Source organism: Montipora capricornis, chromosome 5 (assembly GCF_036669925.1).
Source record: "Montipora capricornis isolate CH-2021 chromosome 5, ASM3666992v2, whole genome shotgun sequence".
NCBI lineage: Eukaryota > Metazoa > Cnidaria > Anthozoa > Scleractinia > Acroporidae > Montipora > Montipora capricornis.
This window is the reverse complement of record NC_090887.1, coordinates 2767394-2781179: the sequence shown is the minus strand read 5'-3', so window position 1 is coordinate 2781179 and position 13786 is coordinate 2767394. Positions and strand designations below refer to the sequence as shown.

The following is a 13786-nucleotide window of genomic DNA, read 5'->3' as shown; positions in this document are numbered from 1 at the left end:
GGTAAGATTATAAACTATCACAATTTATGCGTTAGGTTCGGCACATGACAAGAGCGCCGTTTGAATCAACTGCTGCTCCAACGTCGCATAGTGCGACAGATCCTGCCGAGCTTAACGTTGTTGGCCGCTCCAAACCTAACCTGCCGAACCAAACTGATTCAAACACGGGCCTAGAACGGACCTAACTTTGAGGTAACGTTCATATTAGAAGGTTTGGCATTACAACACTGTATCACGTATTTGCAATGTTATGGTACCATAAGAAACACCAATGATTGCTGAACAAGATGCAGTCATTATTGTGATGAAATAGGTCGCCGTGGAAACAGGAAAGCCCTGTAATAACACCCTTAATTTTGTCTGTAGTTGCACATATCTCAAAAGAAACCGGGTGACCCCATTATTTATTGCTTAAAAGTTACCAGAAGGCCAAGATAAAACTTTCTGCAAAGTTTAAAAAAATTCTGTACAGCGGGTTCAGAGCCACCTTCACTCTGTGATTTTTTTACGGTAGTTCTGATTCTGCAGTACATAACTTTTTTCAAACTTTGTCGAAAGTTTCATCTTGGCCTTCTGATTACTTTCCAGCGATGAAAACTGGGGGTCACCGAGTTCGTTTTCGTGGTGTGAGCATTTAAAGCCAAAATATAGGGGTTTTTCGCTGGGCTTTCCCGTTGCCAAGGTAACTTATTAAGTCACAATAATGACCGCATCTTGTTCGGCAATACTCGGTGTTTCATATGGTACCGTAAACTGGTTAGAGCCACCGTAATCTCCGACAGTTACGAAAACCTTCGTCGGAAGTCTACGAACAATCTCGATTCAAAAGATAAACTTGGCATTTTGCGAGGTTACCAAGCTCATACCGATTTGAGCTTGAGCTTCAGTGGTTGAGGTAGATGTAAAATCTTTCGATTTTACAAAAATCAATTGGATGTCTACGTGCAGAAGTACCTTTAAAGGTAAGTTCGATAGATGAAACATCTCCTGATGCGATGTTTTTGTGATCGAACCGAGGAAAACGAATATTTATGTTGTTAAACTGTTGATACTGAAATCCTAGTCGAGTCATCTGAAAAAAGATCCTGTTAGATGTTTTGGATTTTGATTTCTCGCTCTTTCTTAATTTTTGGCCAAGTTGAAGGAGTTCTTTATTTTGGCAGTTGCTTTAGATGTATGCCTTTCCAAGACAAACTTACGTCCCTTTTGTTGTTGTTTTCATTTTTTTAATTGTGCGGTGCCTTTGTTGGTAGTACTTTTACAGCGGGTCAATACCAATACGATCCATTCGGTCGTGCTTTAATTTACATGGAGCCTTTCATTTTTCCGAACTTATTTCAGTCCTCGTGATTGGCTTTATTATTTTCACTCGATGGACCTTTTCGAACGATCGAGACAAGAAAACTCGATCAAAATTGAATTACAATGTATCTGAGTATATGAAAGGTTTAAGGTACTGTGCGCTTTTTGGCAGCGTCTTCATGGGAAACAAACATGATGAAGATATTTGAGCCCTTGTGTGTTAGTTTTAGGATGCAATTTGAGGTAACTATAGAATTCAGTGCTATCCATAGCTATCTCGTGAAAACTAGATTGATTGTTCTCTTAAATCCAGCCATTCCTACCCTCTTCTCCTCCGGAGAAAAACATCATTTACTATTCACAATACAGGAGTAGGGTATATTGGTTTATTTTTTATCATATCTTCAAAACATTGCTTCCAGAATGTAAGATTCATGCATTTAATTTTAGAGTAAATAACTACCTATTTTTTTTAGTTATTACTTTACAAGACTTTCTTTAGTGAGTGTAACAAGTCACAATGCATGTAATGATAAAAACTAATTAAGTCATTGCAAAACAGTTGTTTTTAACAACAGTCTGGACTTTGTAGGAAGACCTGATGTCAAATATATGTAATTTTTGTAAACTGTTACCACTCCCCCGGAAAATTTAATGAATTTGGAATTGCATGGTTCATCACAAGGATCGGACTAGTTAAGGACGGTGCCTACTAATTCAAAGGTACATGTATTTTTGCGTGGTTGTATGAATTATGTGGGAAAAGCAGATCTTAACAAGTGTCATTGAAATCCAAAAAGAAAATTGGGGGTAATGACATAATTATTTTTCAACAATATGTGTAATAAGCTTTAAAATACAAAGCAATGTATGGCACTCCTTTCCTAAGTGAAGCTTGATTCTCTGAAAAGTGCATGTTTACCCCCAATTTTCTTTTTGGATACCAAGAGTACTTGCCAAGTTCGGCTTTCTCCACATAGTTTTAATCCACACAAGAATATCCCTGCATTATTAAGCACTACCGATAGGAAACTTGAGTATCTCGAGATGCACAGAACATACAAGTCATGTAACTTTACAATAGCAGGCACCGTCTTTAACATTTTCTGAGACTACCTTTCAGCATGATTATGTTTGTCTGCAATTTTTTGTCAGAAAAGTTTTTGGTTTACGGGAAAAAAAATTTTGAAGAAATTACAGATGCTGGTTTTAGACCCAGTAAAACACGACCTGCAAGTTTATATAGGCTTCAAAAACATTCCACAAAAAGGTGGTTCTCCTGGAGTCTGAACAAAGGTTCAAATATGAGAGAGGAGAACATTAGCATACGAGAAAGACAAGCTATGCAATTTGTTCCTGGTAGTCCCTGGTTCAACTTCCCAGCTGCACTTGTAAATAGTTAACTGGCTTGCCTTCCAGCCAGTTGGAATTCTTCACAGTTGTTGTAGTTGTGTTCTGTCATTTCGTTAATTATGTTTAAGTTTCAAGTTTATTACAATAAATTCACCTTTCGTACATTTTCCATTGGTCCTTACTCGCAAAATAGCCTAGCTAATCGAGGTGGGTAGGAAAAATAAAAGATTACAATACAGTAACAGGGGTTGAGACAACAATAAAGACAACAGATACATGAACATCAACATATTAGGTTAAAATGACAGGAAGTATATAAATTACAAAGTAGGTGGAGTAAAACAAAATTAATGTATAACTGAAATTAAGCTGAAATTTTTTCACTTTAATAATTATTTACTAAATATTTAAACTACATGTAAAGTGTGCAGGGCAACATACACTGTTGGGAATACTATTTCATATCTTTGCACCAATGCTTGAAAAGGAGTTTTTCAAATGGTCCGTTCTCAAATACTGTAGGTAGAAAATTTGCCAGCCACGGAAAAACGTGTATTATGATGATGTATTTTTGAAGAGTAAGTAAATAAGTGGGGAACATTTGGAGGCGTTACATTATTGAATACATCGTGCATAATAAGGCAGATTTTTATTGTCATTAATTCTGTTTCATTGGCCCTGAAAAGCCCCTAAGGGAAGCAGTCAATTAAGTACGTACATGTATTGTATTGTATTGTATTAATGAGTTTTTGAAGCTTAAATTAAGGAGATGGCTGACATCTAAGACTCAAAAGTGCCCCAGAATACTTTAAGTTGAGGTATCGCTGAGGTATGTCTGTGCATTAATTATTAGTGCACAGACATGCCTCAGCAAGGTCTAAAACAGCATACAGCTTTTTTTTTTCTGACAAGGTTCTCTTCTTATATTCCTATATTTGCAGGTGCAGCTTCAGAAAGATTCATTGTTTCAATGTTGTGATTTTAATGGAGACCAAACTTTGTGACCGTGAAGGCAGTGTGCTTGGCAAGGTGTTACAGCTGCCACTGAGAAACCTCTTCCTTAGTATTCATTAGTGATGCCACTGTTTTGGAAGCAGTAATCATTTTCAAATTAATTGCTGTTGATTCACTTTGGACAGAATGGGTGCAACTGCATCTGCAGAGCAGGCCTCGCCTGACTCAACCTTGCTCCGAGTGCCACGTTACACTTTAGAAGAGAAGCGAAAGAAATCTTCCAAGCTCAACACACTCAGGAAGAAACTAACAAGGAGTAAAAGTACTTTTAAAAACCATGATCATGGAAAGATGTTGCGGGAATTAACGCAGACTTGGACAACACAAGAGATTAATGCTCTTGTTGAGGAATACGAGGCTATGATGAATGTCAAAGACTTGAAAAACCAGACAAATCTTGTGCGTTCATCTGCTTCGTGCCTGAAAAAGGATCTTGGAAAGTTGTTTGAAGAGGACATTTGCTCGGATTGCACTCTTGTTTTTGAAGACACTAGTTTTCGTGTTCATAGAGCTATTCTTTCATCAAGGTGTCCTTACTTTAGGGAGCTTTTCTCGCAACATACAGAGGAACATCCCGTCATTCACATGGAATTTAAAACAGAGGGAATGTCCAAAGAAATTTTCTCAGCACTTCTTTGCTACTTATACACTGGAGATTTTACCCCCAAGAAATCTGGTTTGGAATACATAGATGTTTTAATCAATCTTGGCGATGAATTCGGAACACCAAATGTTCTGGAACAGGATTTCAAAGTACTCTTTAACTGTGGGGAATATGCTGATGTTGTGCTTGTTTTTCCTGGGGAGGATTCAACAGACACATATCCATCACAAGATGGTGGCACAATTTCCAGCCAAAGTTATGAGATTTTGTGTCACAAGTCCATACTTTGTGCACGGTCACAATATTTTAGATCACTTTTTTTGAAAAGTAACATGACTTCATTTGAGCAGGCAGCAACAAATTCTAGGGTACACCAACTTGTTATAGATGAATCTGTAATGACGTGGCAATATGCCAGGATAGCACTGCAATGCATGTATACAGACTCTGTGGATTTGTCGTCTGTTGTCAAGTGGAGCTCAGAGGACAGAGGATATTACTCTCCTGGGACTCATAAACTGCTTACTCTTGCAGAAATTGCTATGGAGGTCTTTGAAGTGGCAAGCTTCATTGATTTGCCTGTTCTCATACAAGGTATGTTACACGTACGTAGATGTACCGGTAATTTTTCACTGATGAAGTGGAAATGCTTGAAAAATTGGAAACGTTAATATCCAAGTACCATTTTCATGGGTTGATTCAGGGATGAATGAGCCCTTGGCTTCTTAATATATTTGTTTGTAGCAGCTGTGTGGTCAATAGTGCTGCGGGTTTCTACATTGTAGGTGTACATGTAGTCTATTGTTAAATCAAATCAAATCAAATCAAATCAAGTGAACATCATTTTATTCACCACTAACTTTGTATAATAACATAGCAGGGTAGTCATTAGGAGTCAGGAGCTGATGGCTTTTTGCTCGCTCAAAAACCTCTTTGTGCCAGCTACTTTTGCCCCTTGAGACAACTTTTTTTTAGAATTAAAGTTTGTTAAGGGATGCCCATGACCCCCCCCTGTAAGCATTTAAGCAAACAACCTAATTTATTCAGGTGGCGAAAATGCCACAATCTGGTGAGTAACACTTGCCCCCAGGTCCTGGCTATGACCCTGTGCATTAACTGAAATTTTCAGGATTCATGCGTATTTCTTACCTATGAAAAGAATAAAACCTTGTTGGCTTGTGTGACAGCTGTGATTACCCCAAATTGTTATATGAATGAAATAAGAAACATTGGCACAGAACATGAGCCTTGGGTCATCAAAGACTTTCCTGATATTCTGAGTAATTTCAAGGTCATGCTACACTGTATGTCAAAGGCAGTGATTGAGGATCGCTCTGAGCACATACGTTTTTAAGGCAGCAGTCAAGTGTAAGCTGCCTGATTTGCGAACTACATTTGAAGCGTGACAATACAACATTCACGAAATGTCTTTTCGGTCATGACAGATGAAGTACATTGCACGCAGCTGTGTAGAATGCAAAGGATTCGGTTCAAATGTACGTTAATGTGTGCACCAGAACGCAGAAAATGAATTCTCTTGTAAGAGGCCCAAATTTCAACATTTTCCCGGGAGAGGAACCCCCCCTTCCTCCCTACAAGTTGCTTTCACTTGTTTTACATGTACGTTTCTCAATTATCTGTGCATCCGATCAATTAATTATAATAGATTTTTTAGTACCTACACAGCAAATTTTTAGCAAGTTTTAACGTTAGCATTCTTAGTTTGTCAAACACTTGAATCATGAGCATTTGGCTTGGGAGACCACGGTAACCACTCCCTGTGTAATTGACTTTAGATAAATTATCTAATTATTTATCTATCTCAGATCAGCACTAGTGCTCCACTAATTGACAAGTCAGACCACAAATCACTTGAATGCACATCAAGTCAAAACAAATGTTTGTTTTTAACTGATTCACACCTAAAGCGCCCTCAATCGCCAAGCCAGAGCCAGAGTAGCCAGAGTAAAATCTATAGTCTACATGCATAGTCTCACTCTCTGGAGGGAGAGGATGGGTTACAAGACCCTCCTCCAAAATGGCGGCAACGGATTTGAATGAGTTAAAATTGAACTGAATGAAAAACTGATACCAAAAATAGAAATAGCATGAATTGATTAGTTGAGTAAATTTTGAGTGGTGTATCAGTCATGCTTTCTTTGGATGCTGTTTTCTTGATGTCACTAGTTACTACGATAATTGTGCGCCAACGGCCCAAACAGCGTTTTGGCTTTTATCAATCAAACTTCCGATGCCAAGGCCCAAGAGGTGACCCGAAACCACAGATGCCGCAATCAATTGATGCGTGACATAACTTACCAATGAGCATCTTTGGTTCCCACGGTACATTCGTACATTCGAACTCGACGCTGATGGAAAGCGATGGAATCTGTACGAATCTTTTCACTGAAGAATTTCTAAAAAATATCATAATTATAGTCAAGCTGTGAACTAAACAAAAGCTCCAATTCACTTTCGGGGACGGAGTCGATCTTGCCGGCTATGTCCCGAAATTTGATTGATGGAAGCCAAAACGGAAGTGTGGCGCTTAGCGCTAGACGCTGAGATTCCTTAGAATTATGAAAATCGCAGTAATATCACGTTTTGCCTTAAATGGACTAATTTTTACCTTGTACATGTAAGATTGAACTCTTAGTTCTATTATCCACTGATAAACAAGAATTTCTCTTAACTGCATCGCGCAGCCACATTAAGGCTTATCGGCGATAACACCTCGCTAACTGCATCATGCTGTCACATTAAGGCATACCAGAGATGCAACCAGCCAATCACCCAAGCAAGTAATGAGAGAAATACATGAAAGATGTTATGCATCAACTGGGAACTCGGAAAAATTCCCAGTTGATGCATAACGTCTTTCACGTATTTCTCTGAAACAATTATTTATCCGAAATAGTTGCACATCCTTAGATTGTACTAGGTTGATAATACAGTGTGACCAGAAACCCATAAGGGTTGAAACGTATAACGGCCCCTTGTGTGCTGGGAAACAAGCTTCTGAATATTCAATTTGCTAAGTACCATATTTGGAACAACAAGAGCGAGGGGTTTCCAAATATGGTACTTAGCACTAAAACAATCAACCAATCAGCTCGCACTGAATATTCGGAAGCTGTGAACGCGCGTTACACGTTTCAACCCCTTATGGGTTTCTGGTGTGACTTGGGTGGTTTTGTTTTGGCTGTATCACAAGACTAATGTTTGGGGTCTGGTGTTTCATTGAAGAAAATGCCGTGTGTAATATATGATTCTTTCCAGGCTGTGAAGACATCATCCTAGAAGAGTTGTCACCATCAACACTTCTTCCCACCCTGGAGTGGAGTTCTCTCCCGCATGGCTCGGATTGGGTCTACAGACAGGCCATGCAGTTCCTGCAGGATGAGTTTGTAAATATTGCACAATCTGATGTTTTTCCCTTTATGCCGAGGAAGTATCTAGTGGAGGCATTGAAATCTGATTTTCTGCAGGTGTGTTAGCTACTCAAAAATTTAATGATCAAAGGGAATACTGTATATGCTAAATGTTTTTAAGTGCACTTTTTTCCCGTATTATTGTGGTTAGTTCATCGAAATCCGAGTACTCGTCGATTGGAAGGGTCGAACCTACGACCTTTCGATTACAAGTTCGGATGCTCTCCAAGATTACACTCTAATCAGTTAAGTCTGTGCTATAGATAGTTTTTGCCTGATGTCACAGCAATCATGTTGGTGCACAGAACAATAGAGAGAAAAGTCTTTTGGGAATTTCACTCAATTATAATGCATAACATGAGCCATAATTTGCTCTATTGTTTTCTGCACTATAATATATATACATGGCCATCTCATCACCTGATTGAAAACCCATCCATAGGAGACTCATAGGAGTAGGCAATAGGCCATTTCCGAGTTCATGTCTGCCTCATCTTCAAAGCGAGTCTACATTGTAAGTGCAAAGTTCTACTTTGCATATGAATGAAAACACATTATCATAAGAAAAGCTTTGCACTTGGAATCGCTTTGAAGAGGAGGCAAGCTTGAATTCGGAAATGGCCCATTCAACTGTAGGTTGAGGTGACAGTTGTCCCGCTGTAGACCTAGGACTGACATTGTCGAAAATAAAGCATTTTCATTTTTGTAAAGAAGGCGATGTTAAATGTTAACCCCGGGTAACTGAAACGAAGAGATTTTTTTTTCCCAATGGTGACCACTTTTCCCCGTCTTTCAAAGCGAATAATTAAGTGAGTTTTCAATAAAAAGCTTCTAGAAGCAACAAATACATTTGGAACGGTTTCGAAGAATAAATAGAGTGGAAAAGTTTGTTTAAGTGATAGGCACTTTAAATGCAAGATAACATATGCTATTCTAGTTCTTTTACTTTCTTTCCATTTTTTTCCAATTTAATACATTCCTTTTTCGTTTAGGCCAGTGAACATGATGTGTTGCTGTCTGTTATTAGATGGGGTGAAGCACAGGTTCTTCGAACCATGAATGAACAAGGTTGGGCTTCTATCAGTTCTATATATTTACAAACATGAACTAGAGTGAGTTTCAATCGAGTGTCGTAAAACCAAAACCAAAGTAATTACTTTGGCCAATCAAAAAGGACGGAGATAATCCAGTAAACCAATCAAAACTTGAAGTTATTACGGGTAGCCGACATAAAGCGCGGGAAAACGTGCACGCGCGAGCCACGAATGGTTTTGGTTTCACTTGTGATTGGTTGAAAAAAGTGGCACGAGAACTTTGAACCGATCACTGAGTGAAGTGATGCAAAACCAAAGCAATTCGCTAATTACTTTCGACACTCAATTGAAAGCCGCTTTAAACGAGCATTTTTGATCACTTTTCTCAAGTCTTAAACACAGGTGGCCTACTAATAGGGGAAGCTGCCAGTGTAATCAAGTTAGGGACCTTTAGATTCTAGTACGAGGACGAGAACGAGTGTGAGATTTGACTGTCTATTTTTAGCGAAAATACTTAAAAAATTCATAACCTGGACGATTAATCTTACTCTTTCTTAGCAGCATATAGGTTGCTCAGTTATTCTTATTGCTGGCAAACTGAGCCTTTTTCTGATCGAAAAATGCCAAAACTGCTACCGTGCTGGTGACTTGTTTTGACACCACGACATTTTTGCAAAACCTCGCACTAAAATGACGACGGTATCACGTTTTTCCCGCCAAAATGACGCTGGTTTGCGCGCGCTTACTGTTGTTCTGTGAGAAAATCTCGTACTCGTAGTCGTTCTCGTCCTAGAATCTAAAGCTCTCTATTAACTTAAGGACGGTGCCTACTAATTCAAAGTCATTTTTTCCCGGTTTATGAATACGCGGGAAAAGCAGATCTTAACAAGTGTTATTTAAATCCAAAAAGAAAATTGGGGGTAACCGCGCATTTTTCAAAAATAATTAATCAACAGTATTTGTAAAAGCTTTAAAATACAAAGCAATGTATGGCGTTCTTTTCCAAATTGAAGCCTAATTATCTCTGAAAAATGCGTTGGTTACCCCCAATTTTCTTTTTGGATACCAAGAGTACTTGTTGAGTTCTGCTTTCTCCGCATAGTTTTAAACTACGCAAAAATATCCCTGTATTGGTAAGCACCACCAATAGGATTCAGATTCTGTAGGTGTTGTTTTGAACCAAACCGAACGCGTTAACGAAATTTCCTAGGGCGTTTATCCAACTGATCCTCAGTGAAGCAACTCGTCGGCGAAATGGCCGGTGACCATTGAGGTTCATTTCTTGTACAGGGGATTCCAACGTTCCAGCAAGTGTATAAACCCAGGAGCGTGACTAGGAGCAAACAACAGCCCTATATTCCTGTCACGGCGTTTTCACAGACCGATTTATGTTTAGATTGAATTTCCCGCGAATGAGACTCCCGCAGGAGCCCGATGACCAATCAGAAAAAACTAACTTTATGTCATTGCGTCACCGAACTGCATGGAACTGCCTTTGTTTTTTGCGGAAAAGGTAGTCGAAAAATAGATCGGTTCATCGTAAAAATGCCGTGACATAGACCTTAAAGTGTTACCATTCAAATGAAAGCTGATGAGAATCACTTTTATGTGGTGCTGTCCAACACGTTAAGAAGTGGCGCCAGAACCAAAAAGTTGCAATACTTGTTATCGTCGTCATCATCATTATTATTATGCTAGTCACGGCTCCTTCCTTTTGCAATTCTCATTATAAAAACGTGAAAAGAACGCGGGCTGTAACTTGCCTTACAGCTCTCTCCCTCAATTTATAAGAATAATCACATTTTTGACCTCGGATATTGCAATTCTAGCTGTACTCAATCTCGGTTATCAGCTCAGATACCGTATGACTTAATATGGAAACTGATTGAGTTAAGTGTTGCCAAGCTGGAAACTAATTGGCTTTAACCTCCAAGGGTCCAACCGTTCAGAATTTAATGAAAATGTAATAAAACGATAAATATTCCCTTCGCGCTTGTTGGATATAGGACTGGTTATTGTCAACTCCGCGCTACGCGCCTCGTTGGCTATTTACCGTCTCATATCCATCGTGCACTCATGGATATGGATTTTAATATTAGTAATTATTAATAATTAATTAATTATTATTAGTAGTAATTGTTAATAATTGTTTTAATCATTAAGTAAAGTACGATCGTCCGGGTGAGTGTAGTCCTGAGAAGGACTGTTTGAGATGACATTGACTGACGTTTCGACAACCTGAGCGGAAGTCATCTTCAGAGTCAAATGACGACTTCCGCTCAATGACTCCTGGGTTCAAACCATTTACAATTGTTTCAATAGATACGTCCAGACACCTACTGAAATAAAGGTTTTTTAGCGTTGAAGAGGACTTTGTTCTCGTTTTAGCAGTTTATTCGGAGGAAACGTTTAGCACTCTGTGACGCCAAAAAATTCCTGTTCTGTACTTTCAGATCTGTTCCAAGAAAACAAGAAAAGTACTAAAAGGCGCGAAGTTGACACCAAACAACTGAAGAGAGTGTTGTCGGGTGTGATTGAGCATGTGCGAATGGGTCACGTGATTCCAACCCACAGCGAAGTCTTGGAGGGAGTGTTTCGCAGAGGTCTTGCTGATCGAGGCATGCCTCTTGACATAGGAGAGGGGAGTTTTTATCCCAATTTACCGTGGATGAGAAGACGACAAGAGAAGGATTTTGTTCGACCAAGACTCTTCTTGCCTTACTTTGAGGAGGCGAAGGTGAGAGAGAGATAAAAACCCTATGGGTAGTGGGTAAAGGCGTGTAAAGACCCCTCTCCTGGTTCCCCACCGGCGATTTAGAACACCCATCCTGGTGCTCAATTTTCCCCACATTTTTTACCCCAAGCCTGACCCATCTTCCTGTTCTTGGGTCTTGGGGCACAAATTTCATTGTTGGTTTGCCTTTACTGGACAGTATAACCATCTGCGTCTATACCATACTTACATTTGGTATCAGAAAAAAATACACAGGACTCAACAAGTGTGTGCAAAATGACCTGCTATTTAATGTGGGCCGAAGCTCTAGGCGAACATATTGCGTAATCCTTGTGACATTTCGCTCCATGTTTCAGTGTTTCTCTTTTAGTTCATGTTTCTCTTTTTTCTCTTTTTAGTTCATGTTTCCCTTTTAGTCTCGTATTTGCAAGCACACAGATATGATGTCCACAGTTATGAGGAAGGCGGCTCTTTAATCTCTTTTGAAGTCTTTTTCTTGAGGGTTGTTGAAAACAGTCCACCATTGAATTCACTTTGGCGCGTTCTTTTTTCTCTAAAATTTACATCTGACCCATGCCTTTACTCTCTTTCACATTGTGTGCTTCACTCTTAACTTTATAATTACGGGGCGTTTTCTCTTGTGTGACCAGCAGCCATATTTGCATACTAAAACAAGAGGGAGAATTTTCATAAAATTGGCGTTCAATAGACCAATTTCGATATATTAAAATTCAGTCCGAAACAAAAGGCATCATCTCGAGGCTCTGGGGAATAAACTCATACAAATCCTTATATTTATTCCCCAGAGCCTCGAGATGATGCCTTTTGTTTTGGACTGAATTTTAATATATCGAAATTGGTCTATTCCCAAAAAATATTTGACTCCTACAACATGGCCGCTGTTTCTTTGTATCACTTCTCCAACATGGCCGCCGTGACGTCATCTGAACACACTATTGATCTAATCGCCTTTTTTTGGCAGTCACATGCATTCATCTGCATTGTAGGATCTTGGCAAATTTTCAACTTTAATAGCCAGTGCTTAACGGTAGTGGTCCTTCAGCAGTCCATTTATTTTCAGATCATCCTTCGAGAACACAGAGAAGCCGAGAAAGAGCTTCAGAGACATCGCACGTCACGCGTCACGCAAAACATGCCAGACACACTGTACATGGTAGAGCCACAGAAACGCAGAAACACGGCACCATCTTTTTTTCTGGCCGCTGCAGCTGCGGCGAGAATGGAACGAGAAGAGCGCATGTCTACGTCCCAGATTTCAAAGGCGGAGGAGAATGAGTTGGATCGATATGTGAGAGCTCGGCGCGCAAGCCAGATGACGTTGGGTTCAGGTGTGGTGGATGTAATCTCATTAAATTTTTTCGAGTCCCCATTTTTTTTCTCCCAACTTGGTAGACCTGGTACTAAGGGAAGGGTCACTGTAATATTGGGACGGGGGTACGGGGAGGAGTTTTGGATGATTTTGGGGTGATTTCTTCTGTATTATTATAAGTATTTTTTGCATCTGCTGTTCCAAGATCTTTCCATTTCCAGTACAACTCCTTTTTAGAATTGCTTATTTTTAGTCAGAAAAGCGTGACACCCCCCTCCCCCTTCTGCCCAAAATGGGGAGGGGAGTCGGGGTGCTAGAGAAAGTGGTTCCTTGTTCTAAACATAATTTATTGCTGTTTTCGCTTTAAACAGTGTAATTGCGGTTTTATCCGATTATTAAATTGTGGTTTTAGGCGAAAGTTTTTTTTTGTTGTTGTTGTAGACTTCTGGTTAAAGCATTCAGGGTTTTGTTGCGCTTTCTGGAAGGCTCCAAGGTCTTCTCTTTGTTGCCTTCCTAGCAGAGATATTCCGATGAAGACTACTCGAGCTAACCGATTATTTTTTCCTCAATAAAAGCTACAATTTACGTAAGAAACCTTGCACGATAATCCTACTTCCATAGACTTTGAATCAACTGTTGGTCGTGAATATAAAAGCAGGAGCCGAATACGTAGTTTTCAAAAGCCTTGGACCACATATTTCTGCTGGCTAAAACTACCTGAAGAAACTTAAAGAATGCTGCTTTGGCTAACCGAGATACACTTGATCACTTCAACCTGTATGAGCTTCCGCTTTTTTATGATATTCTCTATTGAAAAGCCATTGCAATATTTGTTTCTAGGCGAAAGAGAATCAGTTGGGTCCGATAAGGTGGCCGAGAGGGAATTGGCTCTCCCAGACGTTGCTATGGAATTGCCAACGTGTGTCCCGGATGATCATTGGGGGCAGAGATCTGGACCTTCCAGGATTCATCTTCTTGAAGCAG

At 39.5% G+C, this 13786-nt stretch overlaps 1 protein-coding gene across 2 annotated transcripts in view; it reads left to right on the top strand.

Moving 5' to 3' along the window:
• Window positions 1–855: 855 nt before the first annotated feature.
• The window catches only part of LOC138049115 (BTB/POZ domain-containing protein 7-like), a 16526-nt gene continuing 3595 nt past the window's right edge, over window positions 856–13786 (top strand). Inside the window, exons 1-8 of one of the 2 annotated variants that reach the window (XM_068895240.1) lie at window positions 863–962; window positions 1475–1545; window positions 3597–4867; window positions 7553–7761; window positions 8697–8772; window positions 11192–11475; window positions 12554–12821; window positions 13643–13786. The exon at window positions 13643–13786 is cut by the window's right edge and continues 2 nt beyond it. In XM_068895240.1, the coding sequence (XP_068751341.1) occupies window positions 3796–4867; window positions 7553–7761; window positions 8697–8772; window positions 11192–11475; window positions 12554–12821; window positions 13643–13786 (2053 nt within the window). In that variant the 5' untranslated portion in view covers window positions 863–962; window positions 1475–1545; window positions 3597–3795. Of the gene's footprint in view, window positions 963–1474; window positions 1546–3596; window positions 4868–7552; window positions 7762–8696; window positions 8773–11191; window positions 11476–12553; window positions 12822–13642 lie in introns of both variants that reach the window. The other variant, XM_068895239.1, reaches the window with a different exon arrangement.